We start from the raw sequence: 27,002 nt of genomic DNA, 5'->3' as shown, positions 1-27,002 counted from the left end.
GAGCAACGCCGAAACACGATGCTAAATGTTGATACTAATATGGCTATGGTTGCTAAACTTTCAGGGCCATCTTTACCTAATGGTCCGTCAGGAGGATGCAAACATTGTGGTAGTTCTAAGCATGTAATTGAAAATTGCTTTAAGAAGAACGGATATCCAGACTGGTGGGACAGTTACAATGAACGGAAACGAGAAGGGAAAAATAAAAAGGGTGGAGGAAAAGCAGCTATTGCAACAACACCACATCAATTATATCCAGAAGTGAATTCTGTTTCTGATACACAACCATCGGTTTCTGGTGTCTCTCTTCTTGATCCAAAATTGATACAACAATCAGGTAGTTTCGCTCTTCTCTCCTCTGATGCTTCAAAGGATCCTGGCTGGGTCATTGATTCTGGAGCTACGGATCACATGACCTATGATGCTAATATATTATTTAATCCTGGTGCACCTCACTGTTCTCATATTGATAATGCTAATGGTGTATCTGTACCCGTTACTAAATCCGGAACTGTTAATTTAACACCCTCGTTGTCACTTGAGCACACATTACTGGTTCCTTAATTATCTAATAATCTTTTGTCTGTGGCACAAGTGACTGAGCAATTAAATTGTTTATTATTAATGTATCCTCGTTTTTGTCTACTTCAGGATCTCAACAGCAAGGAGATATTTGGGCGTGGTACTAAGAGAAAGGGGTTGTATTATGTGGATGATGTCTGCATCAGAAAAGGATTAGCAGTAACAGGGTCATCTCATGTTAAGGAAGATCAGATTTGGTTATGGCACAAGCGGTTAGGTCATGCTTCATTTGGTTACTTACAATATTTATTTCCTCGTCTGTTTTCGGGTTGTGATATTTCAAATTTTAATTGTGAGACTTGCATTTTAGCAAAAAGCCATCGTGCTTCTTATTACTCTAGTAAAAATAAAACTTTGTTACCCTTTGAGTTAGTTCATTCTGATGTTTGGGGGCCTGCTCCGGTATCTACAGTATCTGGTTATCGTTGGTTTCTAATATTCGTTGATGATTGTACCCGTATGACATGGTTATATCTTATGAAACACAAAAATGACGTACAAGAATGCTTTCAAATTTTTCATAAGATGATACAAACACAATTTTCTACTACGGTTAAGATTCTTCGTTCGGATAACGGCGGTGAATTTGTTAATCATGAGTTAAGAAAATATTTTCAAGAACATGGTATTATTCATGAAACCACGTGTCCACATACCCCTCAACAGAATGGTGTAGCAGAACGGAAAAATCGTCAATTACTTGAAGTGACACGTGCAAGTCTCATTGGTGCTAGTATGCAACCAACTTACTGGGAGAACGCTATAACATCTGCAGTTTATTTAATTAATCGTGTCCCAAGTAAAGTGTTGGATTTCAAAACACCACTAGAGAAACTTTCTCAATATGTGTCTATACCTTCTCAGTTGACTTTGGTACCTAGAGTGTTTGGATGTGTAGTATTTGTTCACATTCCTAAACATCAACGTACAAAGCTAGATCCGTGTGCTTTGAAGTGTGTGTTTGTCGGTTATTTTCCTCATCAGAAAGGGTACAAGTGTTATCACCCACCTACTCGTAAATCGTTTGTCACTATGGATGTAACATTCTCTGAACATGAGATGTATTTTTCCTCATCGATATCCAATTCTTCTCTTCCGGGGGAGACTACTGTTGTCCAAGAGATGAATTGGAGGAAGCTACTTCCAGATTTCATTGAAGAATCAGAACAGTCAAATGAAGATACTAATATTGCGGTAATAGATTTATTAGCATCGAATCTTGCAGAAGAAGTTATGATTGTTCATTCAGAACCAAGTACTCATATATCCACTACTAATACTACTCCCTTCTCTGTGGTACCATCCAATGAGTCTCCTTCTGTTCCTGAAACTGAGGTATGTACTGAACCGAGTCTTAATACTAACAGTTTAACTAACAATGACATATCAGTTGCTCTAAGTAATGACAGGTATAGTTTGCCACCTAGAAGCACTAGAGGTAAGCCTCCAGATAGATATTCACCTGACAACTCAAAGAGTATGAGGTATCCCATAGCTAATTATGTGTCAACAGATCATCTACCTACTTCAGTCAAGGCCTTCGTAAATCAAATGAGTGATATTATTATTCCAACTAAAGTTCAAGATGCTTTGGCAAATCCAACTTGGAGAAAGGCAATGAGTGAAGAAATGTGTGCCCTTGACAAGAATGAAACTTGGGATTTAGTACCACTTCCAGAAGGAAAGAAGCCAGTTGACTGCAAATGGATTTTTACTATCAAGCATAAACCTGATGGAACCATAGATAGATATAAAGCTAGACTAGTTGCTCGGGGTTTCACTCAAACATATGGTGTTGATTATCAGGAAACTTTTGCTCCAGTAGCAAAGATTAATACAGTTCGAGTATTGTTGTCACTTGCTGCGAATTTTAACTGGCCTTTACAACAATATGATGTGAAGAATGCTTTCTTACATGGAGACTTACATGAAGAAGTGTATATGAGTCTCCCACCCGGTTACAGTTCTACTGAAGATGCTAATTTAGTGTGTAAGCTCAAGAAAGCATTGTATGGTTTGAAACAGTCACCCAAAGTGTGGTTTGGCCGATTTCGGCTAGCTATGAAAAAGTATGGATATGTTCAGAGCAATGCTGATCACACTTTGTTTCTAAAAAGACAAGATGGTAGACTAACTGCGTTGATTATTTATGTTGATGATATGATTGTGACAGGTGACGACTATGAAGAAATAGGGAAGCTAAAAAACTACTTGTCTTCTGAGTTTGATATGAAAGACCTTGGAGGTTTAAAATATTTTCTCGGTATTGAAGTTACTCGGTCAAAACGGGGAATATTTTTGTCTCAACGAAAATATGTCCTTGATTTGTTGAAAGAAACTGGCATGCTTGATTGTCAGCCGATAAGTACACCCATGGAACAAAATCATGGGATGGAAGAGCTTCCTGATCAAGTACCAGCTGACAAAGGGAAATATCAAAGGCTAGTTGGACGTTTGATCTATTTATCTCACACTAGGCCTGATATTGCATATGCAGTTAGTGTTGTTAGCCGGTTCATGCACAATCCTAGTGAAGTTCATATGGAGGCAGTTGTAAGAATCTTAAGATATTTAAAATCAGCTCCAGGAAAGGGTCTTATGTTTTCTAACCATGGACACGCGAATATTATAGGATATACAGACTCGGATTGGGGTGGCAAAGGTGAAAAAAGGCGTTCTACTTCTGGTTATTTCACATTTGTTGGTGGTAACTTAGTCACTTGGAAGAGTAAGAAACAAAAGGTCGTATCTATGTCAAGTGCAGAAGCTGAGTACAGGGCAATGACTAAAGGTATATGTGAGATGTTATGGTTGAAAATACTTATGGGGGAGCTTGGGTTTCCTCCTGACAAAGCTATGCAATTATATTGTGATAACCAGGCTGCTGCTAATATTGCAGAAAATCCAGTGCAACATGATCGAACTAAACATGTTGAAATCGATCGGAATTTCATATATGAGAAGATAGAGGAAAAAATTATTGAAATTCCTTATGTTAAGTCAACAGAACAACTAGCTGATATTCTAACAAAGGCGTTACCCAGTAAAAGTTTCACTGATTCACTTGTCAAGTTGGGCATTGGTGATATCTATGCACCACCTTGAGGGGGAGTGTTGGCGTGAATCATGGAAACGTGAATCACCCAATATTATCATATAGGAAAGAATATTATTACATAGGAAATAATATTATTATATAGGAAATAGTATTATCTGTAAATATATAGTTACCAGTATTCGAAAATTGTTAACATATACCTAATCCTTATTTCTATTCCTGTCTATCATGTAACATTATATATACTCCTCATATGAGATGAATAAAGTATCATTCAAAATCAATCTTGCTCTATTAAACAGAAAATACAAGAATGAAGAAGAAGAAGAAGAAGAGAGAAAACAGTCAACAGAAAAAGAGTTAGTTAGACAACTAATCTAGAGTTAGTTGCAACTAACTTTTATTGTTATGTTTTTGTTTATAGGTTGGAGTCAAGATTGACTGGTCAGAGATGAAGCTGAAGTCGAGATGGACCTGGTCAAGGAGGCTTCATAGACTTGACTGAAGACTTGGTCAAGGTTGACCCAAGTATATAACATGAGAAGTTTTACCCTAAGTCTGATTCCTCATTTCTTTTATCTCTTCGAAAACCCTAGTTCCTTTTCTCTTTGAAACCCTAGTTTCACACAGGAAAAATAAATCTGGTTAATATAGTACATTAGAGATGAATTGAAAAGATTGAACTAGTGATATTGCAACAAACGATCCACCATGACCTTCTTTATCAAACTCTATTGGTATTCCAACTTACTTAGACTATTTCATCTGATACGGCACCATGCACTACTATAACGTTACTTAGATGTAGACCGCTCTGACATTGCGTAGAAACACTTATGAACACTAAATTGTTGTTCGTTAATTAGATGGGTATGTCATCTTGAAAAACTAGTAAAACAACTGCTTAAGTGGTTAAATTTTTAATCATCATTCACACACACTGGTGACCACAAAAGTAACCATTCTTTTGCCTTTTACTAAAAAAAACATTTGATAGAATAAATTAAAAACCAATGACACAAAAGTTGTAATAGGTCGAAAACCCAAAGTTAATTGCTCAACCTGAAAGAAAGCAAAAAAAATTTAAAAAGAATTAAATGTAAATTACTGGCCAATAAGTTAAGAGTCATACACAAGATTTGATCATAGTGCTATAGAATTCGAATAGGAATATTCTCATAAGATTTTGAATAAAAAAAATTAGGGCTCTAATAAATTAGGTTTCATTGGTCATCTACTTGTGTCCTATAAAAAAAAAGGTAGTTCTTCATTCATTTGGTGTGAAGGTCATTAAAATCAAATCTGAAAAATGAAAAGATGGATTTGATTTGGGGGATGATGGGTATCGAAAACGTTTATCCCTTGTGTACGGTTGTCATTTGATGGTCCAATACTTGACTCCTTCCAAGAATGATTGTTATATATGTTTATGAAATTTATTTATGACTTATTGTCACTAAAAAGAAGGCCTGGGGACACGTTTTGGACCTATTAAATATTTTAAGAAATTTATTTATGACTTTTGTACTAAAACCATAACTAGGGCACAAATTTGTGGAGTCAATGCCTATACAGTTCTACCGAGAGATTAGTTGCCCATTTAGAGGGCCAAAATAGATTTTACCATCATTTTCTCTACACAAAAAAAAAAATGAGAAGGGCATATTAAAATGAATATAATTCAACTTTATTTACTCATAAAATTTTATTGATTTTAAAATTGCATGTTACATGATGGATATGTACACATTTAACTTTTTAACAGTTGCCCCCACTAGAGCTTTATTATATACATTTCATATTTGAGCATTTTATGACTGTACTAGTATGTAGCTAGGGTGGACAAGGTCAATATTGTTAGTGCAACTATAAGTGGAATAGAACATTTAAAATGTGCAAGAAAGTGAGAATATTCTAGACCCACCTTGTAAATAACAATTTGATGTTGTTAATGGAAAGTAAAAGTTGTGTTACTTGCATATTTATGATAGTTGTCAAATACCATTATGGTGGCTTTAACAATAAAAAAAAATACTCTTTCTCTCCTTTCTAGTGAGAGAGAGGTTATGAATGGGATAATGGAGGTCTTAATGAGGGTTTGATGGGTCGGGTTGGGGTGGAAATTTGAGATTTAAAGTTTCACGATTTTCAATACCAAATGAAAAGAATTTGTTGGACTGTCAGAAGAAGTTGAAGGAGAAAATCGAATGGAGATCTTCTTTTTCGTCAAATTCACCGTACACTTCTTCTTGTTCGTGTTTCTCTTGTTTCATAATGGCGATGGGTTCTTCGTTGAGTTGATTTGTTTTTTGGGTTTGATCTAATGATGATTTCGTCTTTAAGTTTGTGTCTGGTGGCACAGTTTGGGAGTCAGAGTGAGGGTTACATAGACGATACAGAGACGAGAGTGGTTCAATCTCGATCTTCTTTAAACAAAAATGATATTGAGTAACACACAAAGAGATGAACACAAACAAAACATTAATCAATCTAGGGTTTCATCAATTTAATGTTTCATCGATTTTGTGGTTTCGTCAATGTGTGGCTTCATCTATCTAGGGCTTCAATCCTTCAATTACATTGGATTGAATCGAGTGGGTCGGATTTGGAGAGATAATGTGCAACAAATAGGACAACAACTTATACGATCAAGAGGACAACATATTATTCCATCAACAACCTCTACTTGGTTCATCCTTCATACATAATTAAGTATAATAAAGTTTACGACCTCTAGGGTCTTCTCGTTTGTGATCTTTAGGATCATTTCATTTTGTGACTTTCAGGGTCTTTTCATTTCGTTTTTGTAATATTGTACTCATTTACCTTCATGTTGTCCTTTACTTTTGTACGTTTCATGTTGTAATTTAGTTTAGTAAATCTATGTTGTACTCAAAGGAGTCAAAAGTCTCAAAACCATATAATGTATTGGATTAAATTCTTATATATCAATGAAAATTCTAGTTTATTTCATAAAAAGAAAAAAGAAATACCATTATAGTGTGCCTCTTTTATTTTCAAATATAACTTTAGCTTCAAGTATAATTAGATTACTTAGGCAAGACCAATGCTATTGTGTAATCCACCTATCTAATGAGTTTTAGATCCTCTTAACAAAAAAAAAAAAAAATGAGTTTTAGATTAGATACTCTGATATATTAGATGAGAATGTGTTTCTTTTGATTGTTTCTTATAGCACACTCAAATTTGAATATACCCAAAACCCTAAAGTAGTATTTTGGTTTTTCTTTCTAATTTAGATTTTGATGCATATTCAAATTCAGCTAATAATTGATAAGACCTCATAACCTACATAAATACTATTCTATACCTTACTAGTCACCCTAGTCATCATCTTAAGTTGTGTGATTCTTTAGGGTTTAGTAGTACTTAGGGATGAGAAAATCATGGGAGAAGTATTGTTTATGTTTGAAGCTAGGATTGACTCTGAATTCCATTAGCACAAACATTCATATTTTAAGGAAAGGAGTGGAGCACCCAAAAAAATGAAAAGGAAAACTTTACATTTTTAAATTAATATAAAGTTTTTGCTAGAGCTCCAATAACAAAACTTTGAACTCATCCCTTCTTAGTAGTACAATATATCCATCCATGAAAAATACTAATAGAATGAATATCTAAACAAACATAAAGAGTGAAAAAGATAGGATGCTTTCTTTGGCCCACAATATAATTTTAAAATAAACTAAAAGTGTTTACGGGCATCATGATTTCCACTATGTAAGTTCTACCGATTGAGAGAGAAAGACAAAGCAAGAACTAAATTTTTGACTAAGGAAAAAAATGTAATCAGTCACCTCAAATCTATTGTTACTCTTGCAATATTCAGTACAGTATAAAACATATAACATGAATTATTTTATTGACAGAAAAATTCACAACAGTTAAACAATAAATTCTATGTGTAGTTTTGATCACTTAAAACGGACTTTAAGTTTTCAAAAAATTACCGAAAAAAATAGTTTTCACGACAACTATATTTTGGTGGGTACATTTTGTACTTTTATGCCCACATAGATCTACTGATATGGTTAAGTAGATGTAGAGATGTGAAGTTGCACAACTTTCTTGAAGTTGAGCATATGTATTGACTTAAGAGGTCATCATTATTTTGTGGGGTCTCACAAATATTGTGAGGGCCAAAAGAGTTATACCATGACCTATTTTGACATTTTATGTGTATCTTTATGTCACTCACATAGTACTATCTAATTTAAAGTTACACAAGTTAAGATATTCTAAACTTACCTTGCTAATGGACCAAATTAATTTGGAACTCCAACCTTTATAGTGAGGCAAACGACATGACTTTTGGATGCATTGAAGCAACAAAAAGCTACACATGAGAGAGTTAACTTGTATTCTCATTAGAACTTGTAGCAATTTAAGGGTTAGAAGATTCATATCAATTTTCGAAACAAATGATCTACTATAAAAACTTAGAAGAGCGTATATATATTTTCGAACTCGTAGCAATTTGAGCTTATAAACACTTCAACTAATCTATGTAGTCTAGAGAGTATATGTTGGATAATATAACTCTATTATGACTATGGAAGAACACAAAGTGACTGTAATCGTGAGCTTTAACCATTATTATTTCTTTTCAAAACTTTTGTTGATTGCAAGTAAGAATAACAAACTAAAAGTATTAACAGTTTGCATGTTAGGGAGGGAGTACGAGCTGAATGAGCGAAGAAGACACTCTAAATGAATCACGACAAAGTAAAGTAAAAGGCATCTTCGACGCACCAAGGATCCACTATCAATGATAAAGTATGTCATTATAAATTGATGTGTTAAGTTTTTAGTGGACGAAGTAAAAAAAATTACGAAGACCCTTATAGTAATGGAAGTTCTGCCAAAAGTTATTTTTGTGAAATAGGTTCTGCACGAAGTTGGGGTATATTTGAACCTCATCTATCAAAAATGAGCTCATCAACATGAGGCAATTTTGGTTTGCTTGAATACTTGGTTAGGCCAAATCTTGAAGCATTCATTCATCATCTCAGTCTCCTGTACTCCAAACCATCTTCTCTGGAAAAGACCCAAACTAGTTGCCAACCAACTGTTTATTGTCTTAACTAGATCAAAGAAAAGGGATTCGGATATAGTATGTAGTATTTCTATTTGCATCATTCCGAAAATGATATATAAACCTTTTATGTGAATATTCTCATTAGGATTCCATCCACACAAACATCATGTTATAAAACTTTTAACTCATTCCTTTAGTTGATTTAAAATCAGTCGTAAAAGTTTTTGCTTACCTTACATTTGATTTGCAGATGAGATTAGAAGTTTTAAATGTACTACTAAGGTGTTATTTTATTTTGCGAGGTAAGATATGATATTCGACTCTAGTAACAAACTTTCTCTCTAAACTCCTCTAAAAAGATGATAAGTAAACTCATCATTTGTAAGAGCTACCAATTACTCAAAGCTCAAGTACACAGACCTGAGAGCCAACATGGAATGGAGATGTTAGTTCGCTTACGAAGAAATCACAAAACTTTATTATGCTATAAAAATCTTAATAGTTCTCAAAAACTCAAAAATTAAGATAGGTCTGGAGCATAGTACAACATATGTAGACAAACTCAATCCTATATGTATTTCTCTATTAACACTAACAAAAGATCCATTAATGGTCAATCAAAGAAGAACAAGGAGAAGATAAAAGAGCAAAAAAAGATAACATTTATCCTACCATGATAGATGTCCAATAATCATGAATAATAACTTCATCTCCTGCAAATAAAGATTCAATTTGGGCTTATATCCTCTAAAGAATTAAAGTTTTTTTAATATCACCTTCAACACATATCTTGTGGGATTCTCTTCAATATGTTCTCGTCTTTTTGAACGACAGCAAGCTTACATGAATGCTTCGTTATCAGCCTCGACATGGATGTACTTTCTGTAGGAACTATAAAGAAATCATCGCCGTACTCGTCCATTCCTTCAACCATTAACTGCCAAATAAATGCACCTGCACCAGACTGCTGCTTCCTCGCTGATTTTTGAATGAGATTGAAAATAAGTTTGTATAATTTTTCTCGATTTTCATGGCTGAAATTCTTGTCCAAGTTTGACATCCCAAATTCAGTGAACAATACAGGCTTATGCAGTAGCTTTTGACCATCTTCAATATGAGAAACTACCCATTTTGTTATGAACTTCATTTGTTCTTGTAGGTCTTGTTCTATAAACCTGCAAACAGTTTCGAGCGAATATTTCATTTCTGAGACATCAAGTTGAAACGGTTAGACACATAAAAGAAGAAATGGAATACTTGGCTGGTTTACGTTTTTTTTCTTTCAAATCTGTATATGAAATCAGACTCTAAAGTCTGAATCGCCTCGAGTCAGATTTCAGAATGTTTGTCTTATTCTCTGCCACGTGTGTCTGACTCTTCTGAAGGCTGATTGGGATGATTATGGATTCAATTGAGTCAGACATAAAATAAGTCCAAATTAAGAGCTTGTTGTTTAAAATGGCTTTCCTGACCCGAAAAGGTCTGACTCAGAATACTCAACTCAGATAAAATGATTAACATGCTTACCAATGATCAGGATATATGTGAGCAGAAGCGAAATCAATATTTGGAATGCGGGAGTTCCGAATAAAATCGGAGCCTAATTTGCTTGCCCATTCATGTGGGTTGACGGTCAATCTTTCGGGGGTTGTTGAACCGTAGAATCCTTCAAGTCCAATCGTTACTAAATGATTCTTGTCAATTGATTTTACGAAACTCGACATTTCTTCGATCCATTCCTGCAACTCACCGCCATAGAGCAAATCATATGCCGTAATAAACAACTTATGGTTAAACTTCTCTTTTTCAGGTTCATCATAAAAGACTAGAAAATCAGAACAACTTCAAACACAATAATAATATAAAATGGTGCCTTACCTGAAGGGTATCGCCAGAAGGATCAGTCATACAACGAGGTTCATTTATCAACTCCCAACCCAATATAGTCGGGTCATTCCTGTATTCGATTCCATTGATGCTATTCTTCCTTGTTAACACAGCCTGCAAAAGAAAGGACACTCTGAATTGATAAAAGTGTTGAGTGGTCTTGGGTCTTTCTTACGCCAAAATCTAGCTCAAGAGGTAAGGTTTTTCCTACACTTATAAACTCATGCCCTTCCCCTTCCACAACCAATGGGGTTATCCTAAAAATCTCCCCCTCACACATCGGGTTTAGTTTTAATAGTTATTGAGCCAAGTTTGTTATATCTAGGGCTTTGATACCAGTTTTGGGTGGTCTTTCGCCTCTCTTACCCGAAAAGCTAGCTCAAGATGTAAACACTTATAAACTCACCCCATGCCCCTTCCACAACCAATGCGGGATAATCCTAACAAAAAGGCTAGATATGGTCCCATACTTCATATACCACAGTTTAATTAATATCTTGATAAAAAAGTTTTGCAAAAATCCAACTTATTTTGGCTAAAAGTCGTGTTTTTAGGCCAAAACTATGTGATTCGGTCCATGGTTCTCACCAACTGCTTTATGAGCGCTCAGTGTACTCCACACTCGTCTTTGGTTCGTTAATCTGAAAATTGCAAGACATGGGTCACAGGGGAACTTGCAGTTTAAGTCCTAATTTCTAAGGCTTGTAGATTTAAACCAGTGAAGCATAAGTTCATTTGAATATAAGCTGTAGATAATTGCAAATATTCACAGCATACCAAGCGGGCTAGGAGGGCCTAATCTCGAAATTTTTACACACAAACATTCTTATCAAACTCAAGCACGTAAAAGTGAGTCTTAATATATGTTCGAGAAACTTCCTCCATAGAACTAGTGATTCATAGAAGAATTAGAAAATACCTTTATGTAAGTTTTGAAATAATTACGAATAGTTGGATCATAGAAGAAAGAATCATTTGAAGAGCTCAAGCCAACACCTTCGGCCCATGCCCATTTAACATATTGAGTCTTCCCTCCAAATGGTTGCAAGTTATTAACTAAACTAAGAACCAATCTCACCCCATTTCGTCTTGCTTCGGCAATGACATGATCTAGTCCCTGCACAAGAAGAATATATTGAGAACCAAAACTTCAAAGACGTGAATATAGAGCATTTAGAACATCACTATCAAGTAAAGTAAAAGAAATAGAATCTTTATCTAGACTTATGAAAACTTAAATAAACAGAAAAGTGAATGGATAGGAGGTAATGTGTGAAAAATAAATGGAAAGGGAATACGTGTAAATACAATATGGAAAGATACGAGGACCATTATAGTATCAGCACAGTACCATCAATACAGTTAAGAACTGAGTAAACATTCATTAAGGAAGTTTGTGTGGGTCTATATCAACAGCTTGGTCAATTGATATAGATTGGTGTACGTAATAGACCCTCATAGGAGAATTTTTCCGAAAAACCTGGTCAATCAAGGTAGATCCATTTGTCTACCTCAATTTCGAGAGAACCAGATAAATTTCTAGCTTCCATCTTCGATTTTTCCAAATGATTTCAAGGTAGATCCATTTAATATCAAATTTTGAGTGTTTTATCTTGACCTCCCAAACTCCTCATATTAAACTCAATATAAAAATCATAATAGGATCAATCTCCATTATATACTCTTGTTTGCCCCAAGATGACACAAGATCCTAATACTAACCAATTGAAGTTTGAAGATCAAGTATTGAATCTAACACAATCCTATATGAACAAAACAAATCTATGATTTTACAAGTATGAAAATCAAGTACTAAAAAAACAATTCTTAAATCAAAGTTGAACAATTTAGAGATAGAGAGAGAGAGAGATCTGCAATACCTTGAAAACCCTTTCATCAAATCGACCAGGTGAAACTTGAAGTGCATTATAACCTCCATCATTAAAAGCCCAAGTTCTACAAACACTTAAACCCATTTTTGATCCAATTTGAAACATTTTTCTAACTCTATGTCTACTGAAATCTTCAACAGCTTGATCCATTAACCAGTAAGAATTCCACCCATTCACATAAAAAGTCTTACCATCCACCATGAATCTATGCCCACTAACCTCAACAAAACTAATCTCTGGTTCTTTATAACTCGATCTGAAATCACCCATTGTAATAAACAGAACAATTAAACAAGAAACAAAACCAATAAGTGGATATAACAACCCATTTCTTCCCTTCATTTTCTCTCTCTCTCTCTCTAGAATCTCTCTAACCCTGAAATTAATGAGAAAGAAAACAAGAAGAATTGAGTCAAAAAAGTAGTAGAGAAGTGGGTTGTCTTCTTCTTGACCTCCTAGTCTCTTACTCAAAACCCTAAAATCTAGAGATACCCAGATCTGTATAGAGATGTCTAAACCAGCAACTTAAAATACCCAGATTCTACTTTTGACCCTAAAGTTAAGGAAAATCCTTAATTAGGAGAAATGGTGGGACTGAGAAAATAATAATCATATAATCACTCACTCCATGTCTTCTTCATAAGGGTTGTGAGAAGAAATCAACACAGTTGGATTTTATTTTTAGGAGAGAGATGAATGGTGGGGATGTTAGGATAACCTTACTGGCCCATTTGTCTCTTTGAATTTTCTTCCAATTTTATTACTTTCTCTCTCTACCTAAAAAAATATTATTAGAAATTTTGATCATAAAATATCAATAATATATATAATAAAGATCTTGGTACCCCATTTTCTTATCATTTTATTTGTTTATTTTAGTTATTAATCAAACAATTTTGAAAATGAATTAATTTTAAAAGCCAAAGAAAAATAATACTCCAATGAATTAATCAAACAATAATTCATAACCGACAGCTTCTCTCATTGTTAATCCTGACTATACTTACTCTGTTACTCACATGTTGGCTTCAAATAGTAACATCTTACACTTACTTAAATAGTATTATCGAAAAGGCAATAGTCATTTTGCGGATCATATAAAAAATTCGCTCTTCTCAATGAGAGTTATCTTCGTATTTATGTAGATATAAAATCTACAACCCATTACTAGAAAATATGACCGCATCAAATTGTTTTTCAAAACACAATTTCTCAAATTCTTGTAAATTCTTTTGGTGACTGGTATGTGGCAAACAAAAATTTTATATGGATACTTTAAGTTGACAGCAAAACTCTATAGGTGTCCTTCCATGGATTTTCTAGTACGAGGGTTGGCTTAGATTTTTGGGCTATACCGTCCTAGACCTTGCTATTTACAAGATCATTCAAAATTTTCAGACCATTCAAAATTTTCGAGATCATTCAAAATTTTCAGAATTAATAAACTCTATTACTATTTACAAGTGACTTTAGTACCATTTGAAATCAATCCAGACCCAATTATAAACACTCTTCAAGGTTTTTACCACTTTAAAAAGAATCTCAAACACGGGATGAAATCATCAGACAAGTTAAGGTGTTCAAAACCGTTTTAAAAAATAGAGAACTTTTGAAGTCTTTCGTTTCATTATTCAATGAATAAACTACAACTGATATCTTTAAAAAGATACAAAAAGAATCTAAAAATTTTGATGAAAATTTTGGAAAAAGAAATCGAAATGAAAATAGAAGAAGAAGAAATCGAAGAGTGTTCGGGACGCCTATACCGGAGTGATGAAAAGGTAGGATGCCTACGGAACATCGGAACTACAGTAAAACCGTCCTTACTTTTTACTGTGTAAGTAATAAGAGTGTGAGGAAAAGGGTCGCTCTGAGGCGGAGCGATTTTTTCCTCTCCGGCACCACCATTATTCACGGCGACGACGGTTTCTTTTGGCAGATCTGATCGGTTTCGACCGGTTACCACCAAATATTGTATCGTTTCTTCCTCTTTTTCCTTCATTCTTGAGATTTAGCCTTTCATCATTTATAATCTATCCCTACTCTGTTTTCTGATTCCTCCTTATTCATTAATCATGGACTCCTCAACAAATCTCTCTAAAAGCACAGAGAATATAGGTATCCATCTCCTAAACCTTCTTGAACTACTAGGCTCAATGTTTTTGCAGATCTATGGACCCCTACTCAACATGTATGTTGAGGGTGATTACCTAGGAACTAAAGTAAGAAGTATCCAGCCTTAATTGTCTTCACACAGCGAGTTAATGGTGGTGGAGTTTGAATTAGCACAGGATCTAGGGTTTACACGTTATATAAAGGAGACGGATTTAATGGTTATATCTGGTTGTTTGGGTGTGTTTAGGGGTGGTGTTGGTATTTGATCTTGTGGTGTGTTCATGGTGTTAGGTTGCGGATTTCATGATTCGATGGTGGTGGTGGTGGTGGTGTGGAGGTATAAAAAAGATGGATATGTTTTAATGGTGATGGTGGTGGAGTTGTATTTCAGTGGTGGAGCTGTGCAATTCAGCGGGTCTGGTGCTCGCAGTGGCGGCGGTTTTCCGGCGATGGTGGCGGTTTTCCGGCAACAGAAACTACTTTTTGGTGACGGCGTCGGTTTTCCGGTGATGGCTTTGGTGGTTCTTTTAGTATTAGTACAGTATATTTGTCGACCTTCAGGGTCTTTTCATTCTCGACCTTTAGGGTCTTTTCATCCTCGATCTTTAGGATCTTTTGTCGGTCTTTAGGGTCTTTTATTTGAGTTAGTTCGAGTCAATTTCTTTCTGTTCGTGAGACACTTTACATTTGAAGGTATGTAACTCTCATGAAATTTTCAGAGGAGAGAAATAACAATTATACCCATGTAACATTGTGATTTATCACTTATGAAGTGAAATAGTTTCACTTGATTTCAAAAAAAAAAGGGAGTAAATCATCAAAAGTGTAACTAAACTGTGCCTTATAAAAAGACACACCACCAAAATTAGACCCCATCTCGGATTTTGTTTTCTAATAGGCAAATATGTAAATGGTCCCAGTAATTGCATAATTGATGGCTTTTGGATTTATTATCTGTATATGTCACTTGTGGCCTGTGGGTTTCCAGAATTAAAGTACAAATAAAAATATTTTTCTTCATAAATAAAGATGGGCCTTTTGGAGCATAAAGAAAAGTCGGACTCAAGCAAATTTGACCTGGGGGTATTTATATTTCGGGTCAATTTAAATTTACTTGATTGAACTTTACTTCTTAATTTTCGTCTTCTCATCCGTCACCATATTTTCCGACCACCATCGCAACCTCTTCTTCTTTCTCTTCTCGTTGTTTCTCTACCCATTATCTTTCTCTCTCTCACTGTTAATTTCTTTCTTTTAGTTTCTTATAGTTTTGGCCAAGGGGACTTCGAGGAGAAGCCCTCCTTATCTGACATGGCCCAGACCATGGGCGCAACCATCCTTTTGGCTCCACAATCCTTGTTATCTGGGCCCGACCTCCAACCACCCCTTTAGACAATTTTTGTTGGATCTAATTAGAGTTAATTTTGAACGGACTCTATAGGTGCCCTCTTGCAACATGACCTCTAAATTTAGTGCCACGAGCGGCATTGGAAACACAGTAGAATAAGGGTAGGGGAGTACAAAATTTGACAAAAAAGGGCATTTTTGTCTGAAGGAGCATGTGCTATTGGTGCTACTTAGCAGCTTTGACGAGAATGAGGGGTGTTTTAGCTGTTTCAGAAAAAGAGGGAGCGTAGACCTAATATTACTATTAAAGTGGGTGAATGTCAAAATTGACATTTTTATGGCTGTTTTTTTTTAAGTAGAATGTGACAATTGTCATTCATCTTCCCCCATTTTAGGGGATGTGAAACATTGGCTTGACTATGTCAATTCCACCTGCTAAATAGGTGTGAAAAATGTTGATCAAGTAAAGAACAGAACCACCACCCTTACATTTTTATCATCATTTTCATTCCTCCACCTCTTTTTTTTCTTCATTTTCATTTCTTTTGTGTAAAAATGTCAACTTTTGCAAATGCTCCTGTAGGTGATGCCAAGGCAGGAGAGAAGATTTTTAAGACCAAATGTGCTCAATGTCACACTGTTGAAAAAGGTGCTGGTCATAAACAAGGTAAAAAAAAAAACTTTTCTTCTTTTCCTCAAATTGTTTTTGAATTTATTATTAAAATTTACCACATAATAGATCTTCATTGTTCTTCTTCTTCTTGTTGGAAATTTTGTGTTTATTAGAAAAAGATAGAAGCTAATGATGTAATTGGGTCTTTGTCCAATTAGATCTTTTGAAACAAAAAAAGAAAGAGCATTTCTTTCTTTGCTAGATCAATATTTGTTTTGATTTTGTGATTATAATGAATGAATTAGGTCTTGATAGACAAAGTTACTATTAAAGTAGGCCAATTATTTATTCTATTTGATAAACTAGACATTTTTCTCTTTGTAATGAAATACATAAATGAAGTAAGGATTACCCTGCCCTAATGTAAGTACATCAATGTTATTTGGTCCGAAAATGGGGTCCGACTCCGACCACAGGTCGCAAGCTAATGTGGCCGGCTCCCATTGGTTCGGGGCTCCGAACATGTGGAGAGAAAAACATTCACATCAGCTTTCTACATGTGGTCGGCCCCATTTTCGGGCCAAATAGCATTTCTCGTGTAAGTTTATGGGTTATTGTCATTGGCTCAAGAAGAATACCCGATGATGGAATTAGCTTTTAGTAGGGACACTCCTTAAAATGGACTAGAATATGCATAGCTACAATGACACAGAATTTGGGTAGAGAGAGCGAGAGAACGACAATATGAGCGAAGAGATAAAGAATGGTAATAAGAACCAGTGCAAGAGTGGAGATGTAAGCCTTTCCATTCCCAACAATACAATTTTTGACTACTAGCTTTACCATATTATACGTTCTATTTTGTTTCGCATTGTAAAGATTGATACTTAAATGCTTATGCAATCATATCACTTGAATACATTTAATCTACTGAAAATGAACAACAAAATTTTTATAGTTATATTTTCGCACAAAGCTGCCCAACCTATGCTGTAGCCTGTAGAACTGTTCGACTAGTCTCCAATTAGTTGCTTATCCCAACTTGACCTAATCGGTTAGTCGTACACTTGTACTGAGCTCTTAGGTTCTCAAACACTACAGTTAATGAAGATTTCGGCTGCGTGTTTAGTGTATTTTACCTTGATATGCTAGAGCCTGGTTGTTTTATATAATTATGGAACACCGCATTTTTTGTAACAAAGCAGTTCTGACTAGTCCGAGACTAAGCCCTCCCAGCTGCTAGTCTTGGGTTGGCCGACTAGCTCCTACATCCGACTTTTATAGCTTAGTGCCCAACCTTATTGAGATTCACTGTTTCAAGTTGTTCAATGTTTTGGGATCTGAAGATAATGTTACAAGAAACCATAGCTTCTAAAGGTTTAGACCTAGAAACTAGACGTTTTAGTTAGTGAGTTTCATTTTTATAATATTCTCACTACTTTAGCAATAATGGAACGAAATGATCAAGTTTTGTCAAAAGAGATGTCTTTCAGTAATCGTATGAGCATGTTGGTGAACAGATTCGATCTTCATAAAGGTAAAACAAAAGAACTCACCGCCTTTGTAGAAATGGTCGATAAACCTAGAAACACTTGTTTTTTCATGTATATAGAAGAAATCTGACCTTTATTTGATTTTCTCAAGCATTTCCCTTTCTGGCATGGTTGAGCCTTTGATTTTGATGTTGTTGGTCTGTAGGGCCTAACTTGAATGGGCTTTTCGGGAGGCAATCGGGTACTACTCCCGGTTACTCATACTCTGCTGCAAACAAGAACATGGCTGTGATTTGGGAAGAACCAACTCTGTATGATTATCTCTTGAACCCAAAGAAGGTAAATTTAAGATACATTATTGAAGTCTATAACAAGTATGTGAAGATTTGTGCATGAAATTTATTCGAGTTGGAGAAGACCTTTGTGCGTGAAGTTTCTGTTAGCGCGTTTACATTATTAAATATTATAGTTCTTTCTGAATCTGCAGTTGGGTGTTAATCTAATTGGATTCCTCGATTTTTTTTTTTGGTGTGCAGTATATTCCTGGAACTAAGATGGTTTTCCCTGGTCTGAAGAAACCTCAAGAACGTGCCGATCTTATTGCTTACCTTAAAACTTCTACTGCATCTTAAGACAAGTTCGAGAAATGCTTCAAAGAAGCAAAATGAAAGATTAACTAGGCAAGGAAAGAATTTTGATTCGATTACTTAGTCATTCATTATTTTCCTTTATCTAATAAGCTCAAGCTTTTCCTTGAGAGTGCTGGATAATATATTTTTCATACCTTCTTGACTAACTTTGTTAGTTGATTCGCGTTAAAGCCTGTAAACTTTTTTCTTTTGATATATTAGTTTACTTCCATACAACTTATTGTCAATGCCTTTCAGATATACGTAAATCAATATCTCTGTTCAATTCAATGCCTTTCAGATATACGTAAATCAATTAGAGGTAAAACATTTCATAAACGACGCGCAAAAACACTACAAACACCATTACTTGGTAGGCTATGAGAAATTCATTGTCTCTACACATTTTCTTACACTTCTTAATGGAATTATGTGGAATGTCATAGAGATAGTTTTTCATGATCCTTGAGCCTATACATGTATGTGTAAATGAGGTGTAAGAAAAACTTAGTGGTTATTACAAAAAGATGTAGTGGGTGAAACATTTAGGGCTGAAACCATGTTTTCTCATCTCTTCAAGTGAGAAAGAGAATTCTCAACAAAAAAGAAAAGTGAGAAAAAGAAGTTCCAAAATATCAGCCAATAGTCATTTGCCATGTGGCAAAAAAAAACAATAATAGGAAATTGACTTTGGAAGATCTTGAAGAGAGACATAACCAAACCTCACCAGAGATTTTCAATAAACAATCATAAAATGCATCTTATTGCTGCAGCACAAAGAATTTCATGGATTAATTAAACCCTAAAACAATCTTTGAGGTTATAATGATTTTTAAAATGAAATTGGAAGAAGGAAACAAGAAAAGGGAATAGGGCAAACTAATTCTAACAACAAAACCAAAATTGCAAAATAAACCCTAATATACCAAATTTAAGTAAGTGAGTTAAAATCTTCTATTTATCCATTAATTTCCATGTAATTCCAAATTCCCAATTACAATGAATTTATGAATACATGAAAAACTAGAGAGTTTACACATCAAACATCTAAAACCCTAGAAATTATCCATCTTGAAATCTACAAAAAAAAAAAAGAACATCAAAAGTGGGGTTTTTAATTTATAAAAAACAAAACTAACCCAACCCATTAATCATCTTCACCTACTCTTCCAACAAGAACCAAATACCCAAGAACAGCACAAGCAGCTGCTACAATATTACCTTCTTTAAGCAAAATCTTGATCACAAAACTAGTAATATCAGATGTAATTTTTCTTCCTTCAAGAACAAGATCTCTTCTAGGTTTTCCACAGAAAGTTAAAAGTACCAAAATTGTAATCCAAGTCATAATCATAGCTGGAATTGCAACAGCTAGAGCTGCTGCCATTGATAGAAGACCAAAAACAGCACCTAAAAGTAAAGAAGCATAAATTGGTAGCCATCCAGAAGATGATTGAGAAGATGTACTGTTGGATTTGTACCAAAATAAGATTTGATTAAGGAATTTCCATGAAGAACAAAGAAGAAGACTATAAACAAATACAAAAAGAAATACCCAAGTTCTTCTTTTGCTCATTAATCTTATTAACAAAGTGGGTTTGATGATTTTTGGGTTTTCTTTCTCAATCTCATCTGCCATTTGAATAATAAGAAGAAGAAGATAAAGAAAAAGGACAGTAGTAGTATTGAGGGTTTCAAGATTTCTTGTTTGTTGGGTTATTTGATGAGGAGAGGAGATTTTTGGTAGATGGGTAGTATTTTTCAATGACTACCCAATTGAGTCCTTGTCTTTGTTTTTAATGACAATTGAGTTATTCTCACTTGTTCTTCTTTTTCTCAAAGCTGCAACTTTTAAGACCAAAAGTCTCTGTTTGGGACTTTACCATTTTATTAACTACTACTTTTGTGAACCAATTTGGAGTAGTTTCCATTAAATTTTTACAATAATTTCTCATTTTTTTGCTTTCAAGATTCTTTTTTGATGTCTATTTCTTTTGTTCTTGTGAAGGATTAACTTTAAAGCTGTTTAGGGAACAACTCATGAAGGACTTTTGGTGGACAAATAGACAGCATAAATCATGAGGTTTGCACTTTAATCTTTAGGTTAATGTGAAAGATCAATTAAATTTGGCAATAACTACTCATTTACAAATTTTATGAATTAACCAACTTTTAGTAAAAGTTGGCCCAACTCTTGGTTCCAAACCAAAATTTTAAGTTGGATTAATTTAAACTTTGTGACTAATTGACCAACTTATGTACGAAGTGAGTCTAAATTCTTTTAACAATTTAGTCATTTCTTTTCAATATGTATGTTACTCTCAAGCTTGGCATATAAACTGCGAGTAATTTCCTCCAAATCAATCAATAAGAAAGATGTCTAACTTTTGTGAATCTTAAATTTACAGAACTTGATACAAGTTACATGAAAATATTTCAAATAGAGTTTTTCCACCTCAGTATGTTTGAAAGAGCTAGAGTAAATCATACCATTTTAGGGCATGGGAGCGGGGCCTCCCTTAGACAACAAAGTAATCGAAGAATCGAAGACCCCCTCAACTCAAGTAACTAACTTAGGTTCAACTTTTTGAAGTCGAACCCATTGCAAGACTTAGTTGTAGCTTAGTTGCTATCACTTTGTTTTAAATGTTTGAGGTCATGAGTTCTTTACTCTTTACTTCTATCTTTTTTCTTTAACAACTAGTCAATTACAAGTATTTCTTTAGATTCCTGCCATGTCTGTTTCCTTTCTTTTCTTCTCTTTTAGTGGTCTTAGATCTCGTGCTAAATCTTCTTACAGATTTGGGTTCAGTAAAAAAAAAAACATATCCCATTACGACGAAACAGGGAAAAATGTGCCAGGAACGAAAATATGAATCCTCGGAACAAACCTTTTTTTGCAATTAAATAAGAAAACCTGCAAAATCGACGTTTTAGTCTTCCAGATGGGGAATGGGATCTCCCACCTGGCTTTCAACACAAGCAAAAGCTCTGCATTCCTTTTGCTGATTCCCCTTATACGTGGCTAGCAGAAACCTGCAAGAAAAGAGTCTCAATAAGGCTTTTGCTTTTACAATAGGAGGATCAGAAGATGCAAAACCGCTCACTAGCACTGATAAGGTAGATGAATTGCTGATTCCTTGTCTAATTTTCACTAACAAAATTATTCCGACTTCTAAAGTTCTCTTCGTATGACTTATTCTCAGATAATGTCGCAATCCTGGAAGCATTAAAAGACATCAGACTGGCAATGTTAACATGCCGATCTTTTTACTTGACCGAATTTCTGGAATCGAGTCCATCTGATCTTTTAGGAGTACAATTCTGTGCATCATTATAAGCCCCCTGCCCCCTTCTACTACCTTCTTTTATCCTGAACAATACAGATACTATACTCAAATACTACCGCATACTTGGAGTTGCTTCAATGTGTCTAATGTGAGATTTTGTATGTACATCTCGAACGTAAACTTCTCATTTTCACATACAAGAATTGATAGCGATAATACATTTGATTTAGTCAAAAGACACGAAGGAAACAAATAACATAGAAGACATGAGATTGTCGTCAACCTTGTAGTAATGAATACTTCATTTGGATAAACTTAGATGAACATTGTAACGTCGTGATCTCATTTACAGGGTGAAGAACAACATACTAAAACATGGGTACTTGTTTATCTAGGCATCTGAGCCCGACTCATGTGAATCATACTTGTTTGAATCTGACTTCTTCGGATTAAACCTAATTTGTTTGAATACTTATATCACTCGATCCGATCATAATTTGAGGTGGGTTTAATGCCAAAAGAATATGTTGCGTTTTGAGATGAACTAAAGATACATCTAGATAAATTTACTTCAAACCTCATTACCTTGAATATCCTACCCAACAAAAGATCAGATTCACACAAAGATCTAACACCAACAAGGCGTAAAAGCACACAAACAAATCAGACTAAACATGTATAATACACACGAGCCGATTCATAGGCCGAGAGATGAGCAAACACTACCAATGCCAATTGTCTCATACCAATTTCCTCACAACCACGAAGTTATTTCTTCCCCATTATTCAAAAGTTTATAAAATTCAAAAAAGATAAACAGATAAATTCCAACTCAAGTCAAGATCAATATCAACTAAATCAATGGAGTATTAACTATTAAAACCGAAAATTTGTCTCAAAGCACAGGCAATGAAAGAACCATCTTTACTTTATAAAATGAAATTTACAACTTCATTCTCTTACAACAAGACAACTATTTCTCTTTCCGGATAAATCATAACAAAGTTCAAGCAAACATACTAACCCATGGATGCATTCTCTCTCTCTTGCTTCTCTTTAGATTCAACTCCAATATCCTGCAAGTTTGTTTTACAGTATAAACCCATAAACAATTAAAACCCTAGAAACCCAAATACTCTTACTCCACCTTTTCAATCTTCCACTTGTTTCTCATTGAATCAAAATCTCTGTTAAATCACAAATTCAAAGAAGCAGAAGCAGCAATACCGATGTCTTAATTCATTAATTCAGCTCATTATGACAGTGAAATATTACTTCTTTTTCAAACCCTAATCATACTTCTCTCTCCATGAATAAACAAGGAAGAAAACCCAAGAAGCAGCTAATACTATATCACCAACAACTTGTCTAGGCCAATCATGAGCAAGATCTTCAAGTTTACGTTCAAAATAAACCCTCCAAATAGCAGTAGAAATATGAATCAAAATCCCACCTTTAGCAAAAAAGCTTTGAAATTTACTATCTTTAACAAAAGAAACCATGAAAAGAAGAATTCCAATCACACAGAGTAGTAATCCAGCAAATGAATCTGATGTTTGGATTAATAATTGATCATGTGGATTTGAACCTAATAGTTTAGTTGCAGTTTCAGATCCATGACCAAAAACAGAAATTTCTTTGAGATAAAACATCATTAGAGTACCAGTAGTTAGGGCAATTACAGAATGTAATAAACAGATTGAGAAGAAACCAGCTGAACCCATTTGATTACACAGAAAAGAAGAAGTCTAATCTCTAAATTAACAACCCAAATCTGCTTATTATAACACCAATCATGGTGGAAAATAAAACCCTTAAAAAACCCAAATGTTAAAAGTTGAAAACTTAGAATTATATCAACCCTAGTTTTGAAATTTTATTACTAAAATATTAGGGTTTGTAAAAATGTGGGTTTGCAAGTTGGGGCCTGGGGGTTTGTATTGGAGAATGTAGTTTGTGTTTTTCGAGATCTTCTATTATGGTAGTATATGTGAGTTTGAACCGTTAGATGAGATCGGGAACTGGAAATGTACAGATATCGAGGATATAATGGAAGTAAATAGCTGTTTTTATTGGTGGACGGTGCTGACATAACAATTGGGCAAATTGTCCAATTGGAAACCTCATTGAGATTGGTTTTTAGGTTAGAAAATCGAGGAACCTCTCTTTAGATTGGAATCTTAAGGAAATCTTACTTTGAATTCAATTGGACAGCAATACGTCATTAAGATGTGAAAAACACGATAATTGTCTAAATTAAATAATAATTAAAGAGGTCTAAAACTATTCAAGTCCGACAATAGACAGCTTAAAGTCCGACAACATTTTACTTTATTTAGGAGGGGGTAGTGGATAGGGATTTAGAAGGACATTCGTGGACAAAATGTCTCGTAGACATTTCGAGACATTTTAAGACATTTCGAGACATTTGTATGTAGACAAAATGTTTTTATAGACTTTTCAAGACATTGGATTCATGGACAAAATGTCTTTATGGACATTTCAAGACTTTTGGTTTATAGACAAAATGTTTTGGAGACATTTCAACATATTGAATCCATGGACAAATGTGTAGTGGATATTATTATTGTTACTTTTTTATTTTTATTATTATTATTATTATTATTATTATTATTATTATTATTATTATTATTATTATTATTATTATTATTATTATTATCTCATCATGGATGACAATTGGTAGGCATTTATTATTTTAGTATTATCATTATTCTCTAACCATACAAAATAATATATTTGTACTCATATTTTAAAAATATATTTTTCGAGTTTTGTGGACATCTGTGGATATCTGAGGAAATTTATGGACAATTGGTGGACATTTATTTATTTAATTTTATCATTATCGTCTAATCATATGAAATAAAAATAATTGTATCATTATTTCGAAAAATATATTTTTCGACTTTGGTAGCCATCCGTAGATATCTGTGAACATTGATGGACAATTGGTAAATATGTATTATTTTATATAGTATACTAATATATTAATATATTAATATAATAATATAATAATATAATAATATAATAATAATATAATATAGTAATATGATAATAATATCATTATTACTATAATATAATATAATATAATAATAATAATACAATAATATAGTAATATAAGAAAATAATGTAATAATAATAGGATAATAATATAATATAGTAATATGATAATAATATCATTATTGCTATAATATAATAATATTATAATATAGTAATAATATAATATAATAATATAATAATAATATAATATAGTAATATGATAATAATATCATTATTACTATAATATAATATAATATAATAATAATAATACAATAATATAGTAATATAAGAAAATAATGTAATAATAATAGGATAATAATATAATATAGTAATATAATAATAATATTATTATTGCTATAATATGATAATAATATAATATAGTAATAATATAATATAATAATAATACAACAATATAGTAACATATAATAAGATAATAATACTATAGTATAATAATATTATAATAATATAATATAGTAATGGCAATAATATCATTATAACTATAATAAAGTATTATAATAATTAATATTTTTATATATTATTTATTATAAATTATTTAATCTAATTTGATAATAATAATTATTTTTATCTTTCTTAATTAAATGTCCACAAGTGTCTTCCATATTTTGAGAGACATTTTCTCTCCAAAAGCTCTCCAAATTTACACTAAAATGTCCTCACATGTCTCCAAAACCAATTTGTCTTTAAATGTCCTTAATTTCGTGTCTCTAACGAATACCACAGACATTTCAGGACATTTGAAATGTCTCAAACGAATAACACGGACATTTAGAGACATTTTGAGACATTTAAAATGTCCCCAACCAATAACACAGACATTTGGGGACATTTTAAATGTCCCCAACCAATAACACAGACTTGGAGGGACATTGCCATGTCCCTCCAAATCCCCAACCACTACCCCCCCCTAGTATCGAAATTACATGAGATGAATCTTGGTGATAACCTACTTCCATTGAGAATCGATCTCAAGATCCCATGGGCTTAAGAGGGATGTTTAACCACTATACTAAAAGGCGGTAGACGATTTGAGCAATTCTAAAAGCACCCTGTATAATTAATTTTGGTGTCCCGTTTATGGCAACTACTAAATTTTGACTCGGAAGGTGCCAAAAGCAATAACTGGTTGTGTCAACTATCATGTCGTCTCAACCTTCTCCCAGTAGGGTCGTAGTTTTCCCTGTTTGAGGTCGACGTGGCCCCGTAAACTAAGTCAGGGTAACCCAAGTTTTACACCATGGCACTGGACGCATGGTCTTTGGTACATCTTTGGAGCAGGTTGGTTGTATGGGCCAGAATTCGTAATTAAGAGCGCTCATGAAAATCAGCGATTAGTGGGCAAGCCCATAAACCAAATGGCAAATGGACCTATCTCATCCATCTCTTGGTAATGAGAATATGAGTATATATTGGATAAACAGACCTACACTAGCAGGGGGTCACCACTGGAGAAGATGTCCACAACAACTCTATGGCTGTTGGCCGAATAAATGCGCACGATCCTTACTCCTGCCAATATACCCGCTGGAGGTCTTACCATTATTGAAGGTGACCGTTAACACAAAGATATCGCCAATACACAAAGATATTCAAGAGGACAACTACATGCGTCACTACATTCGAGACAACCCCTCAACTAACCACACAACACTATATAAAGACGAGTGAAGCCACATATATGGTATTAACCCTCCCCTGTGCAACCTAAGACTACTTACTTTCTCTCTCGTACATCTAAAAGTAAGACGACCTTACTTTCTCTCATACATCTAAAGAGGACGCCCTTACTTTCTTGAAGGAGAGCGACCTCACTTCATCACTCATACATACTTACTGGAGGGAGACCTATCTTTCTTCTGATAATTAATTCCCAAGGAGGGCGACCAATCTTTCTCTCTACCGACACCAAAGAGTACATGTAGTTGGCTACTTTATCTCTCTTGACGACTAAAGAGTTAA

General features: G+C 34.0%; 4 protein-coding genes across 4 annotated transcripts; 1 reads left to right on the top strand and 3 right to left on the bottom strand.

Annotated features, from left to right (window-relative positions):
- Positions 1-9,154: 9,154 nt before the first annotated feature.
- Positions 9,155-15,454, bottom strand: LOC147552019 (mannan endo-1,4-beta-mannosidase 2-like). The gene is made up of 6 exons (XM_086670225.1): positions 15,381-15,454; positions 12,467-14,311; positions 11,506-11,703; positions 10,578-10,700; positions 10,227-10,438; positions 9,155-9,874 (listed from the first exon to the last, which is right to left on the bottom strand). The coding sequence occupies exons 2-6, from the start codon at positions 12,818-12,820 to the stop codon at positions 9,478-9,480; spliced, it is 1,284 nt and encodes a 427-aa protein (XP_086526351.1). The 5' UTR covers positions 12,821-14,311; positions 15,381-15,454; the 3' UTR covers positions 9,155-9,477.
- A 931-nt stretch (positions 15,455-16,385) lies between these two features.
- LOC147552018 (cytochrome c) lies at positions 16,386-18,909 on the top strand. Its single transcript, XM_086670229.1, has 3 exons — positions 16,386-16,607; positions 18,252-18,385; positions 18,583-18,909. Exons 1-3 carry the CDS (start codon positions 16,496-16,498, stop codon positions 18,676-18,678), a joined length of 342 nt encoding a protein of 113 aa, XP_086526355.1. The 5' UTR covers positions 16,386-16,495; the 3' UTR covers positions 18,679-18,909.
- Positions 18,910-19,615: 706 nt separating this feature from the next.
- Positions 19,616-21,493, bottom strand: LOC147552017 (uncharacterized). The gene has a single exon (XM_086670226.1). The coding sequence runs from the start codon at positions 20,312-20,314 to the stop codon at positions 19,823-19,825; it is 492 nt and encodes a 163-aa protein (XP_086526352.1). The 5' UTR covers positions 20,315-21,493; the 3' UTR covers positions 19,616-19,822.
- A 1,659-nt stretch (positions 21,494-23,152) lies between these two features.
- LOC147552016 (uncharacterized) lies at positions 23,153-23,799 on the bottom strand. Its single transcript, XM_086670227.1, has one exon. The coding sequence runs from the start codon at positions 23,687-23,689 to the stop codon at positions 23,255-23,257; it is 435 nt and encodes a 144-aa protein (XP_086526353.1). The 5' UTR covers positions 23,690-23,799; the 3' UTR covers positions 23,153-23,254.
- Positions 23,800-27,002: the final 3,203 nt, after the last annotated feature.

This window comes from Eschscholzia californica, unplaced genomic scaffold (genome assembly GCF_041429995.1).
Source record: "Eschscholzia californica isolate CP2 unplaced genomic scaffold, dmEscCali1.0.p SCAF_3, whole genome shotgun sequence".
Lineage (NCBI taxonomy): Eukaryota > Viridiplantae > Streptophyta > Magnoliopsida > Ranunculales > Papaveraceae > Eschscholzia > Eschscholzia californica.
This window is presented reverse-complemented; position numbering and strand designations above follow the sequence as displayed.

Bases quoted from the DNA above. Each gene is read 5' to 3' on its own strand.
- LOC147552019 (XM_086670225.1), bottom strand. From the start codon at position 12,820: ATGAAGGGAAGAAATGGGTTGTTATATCCACTTATTGGTTTTGTTTCT. The intron at 11,704-12,466 runs GTATTGCAGATC...CTTCTTGTGCAG, and splicing joins TTGATGAAAGGGTTTTCAAG to GGACTAGATCATGTCATTGC. The intron at 9,875-10,226 runs GTAAGCATGTTA...AACTGTTTGCAG, and splicing joins CACATATATCCTGATCATTG to GTTTATAGAACAAGACCTAC.
- LOC147552018 (XM_086670229.1), top strand. From the start codon at position 16,496: ATGTCAACTTTTGCAAATGCTCCTGTAGGTGATGCCAAGGCAGGAGAG. The intron at 16,608-18,251 runs GTAAAAAAAAAA...GTTGGTCTGTAG, and splicing joins AGGTGCTGGTCATAAACAAG to GGCCTAACTTGAATGGGCTT. The intron at 18,386-18,582 runs GTAAATTTAAGA...TTTGGTGTGCAG, and splicing joins ATCTCTTGAACCCAAAGAAG to TATATTCCTGGAACTAAGAT.
- LOC147552017 (XM_086670226.1), bottom strand. From the start codon at position 20,314: ATGGCAGATGAGATTGAGAAAGAAAACCCAAAAATCATCAAACCCACT.
- LOC147552016 (XM_086670227.1), bottom strand. From the start codon at position 23,689: ATGGGTTCAGCTGGTTTCTTCTCAATCTGTTTATTACATTCTGTAATT.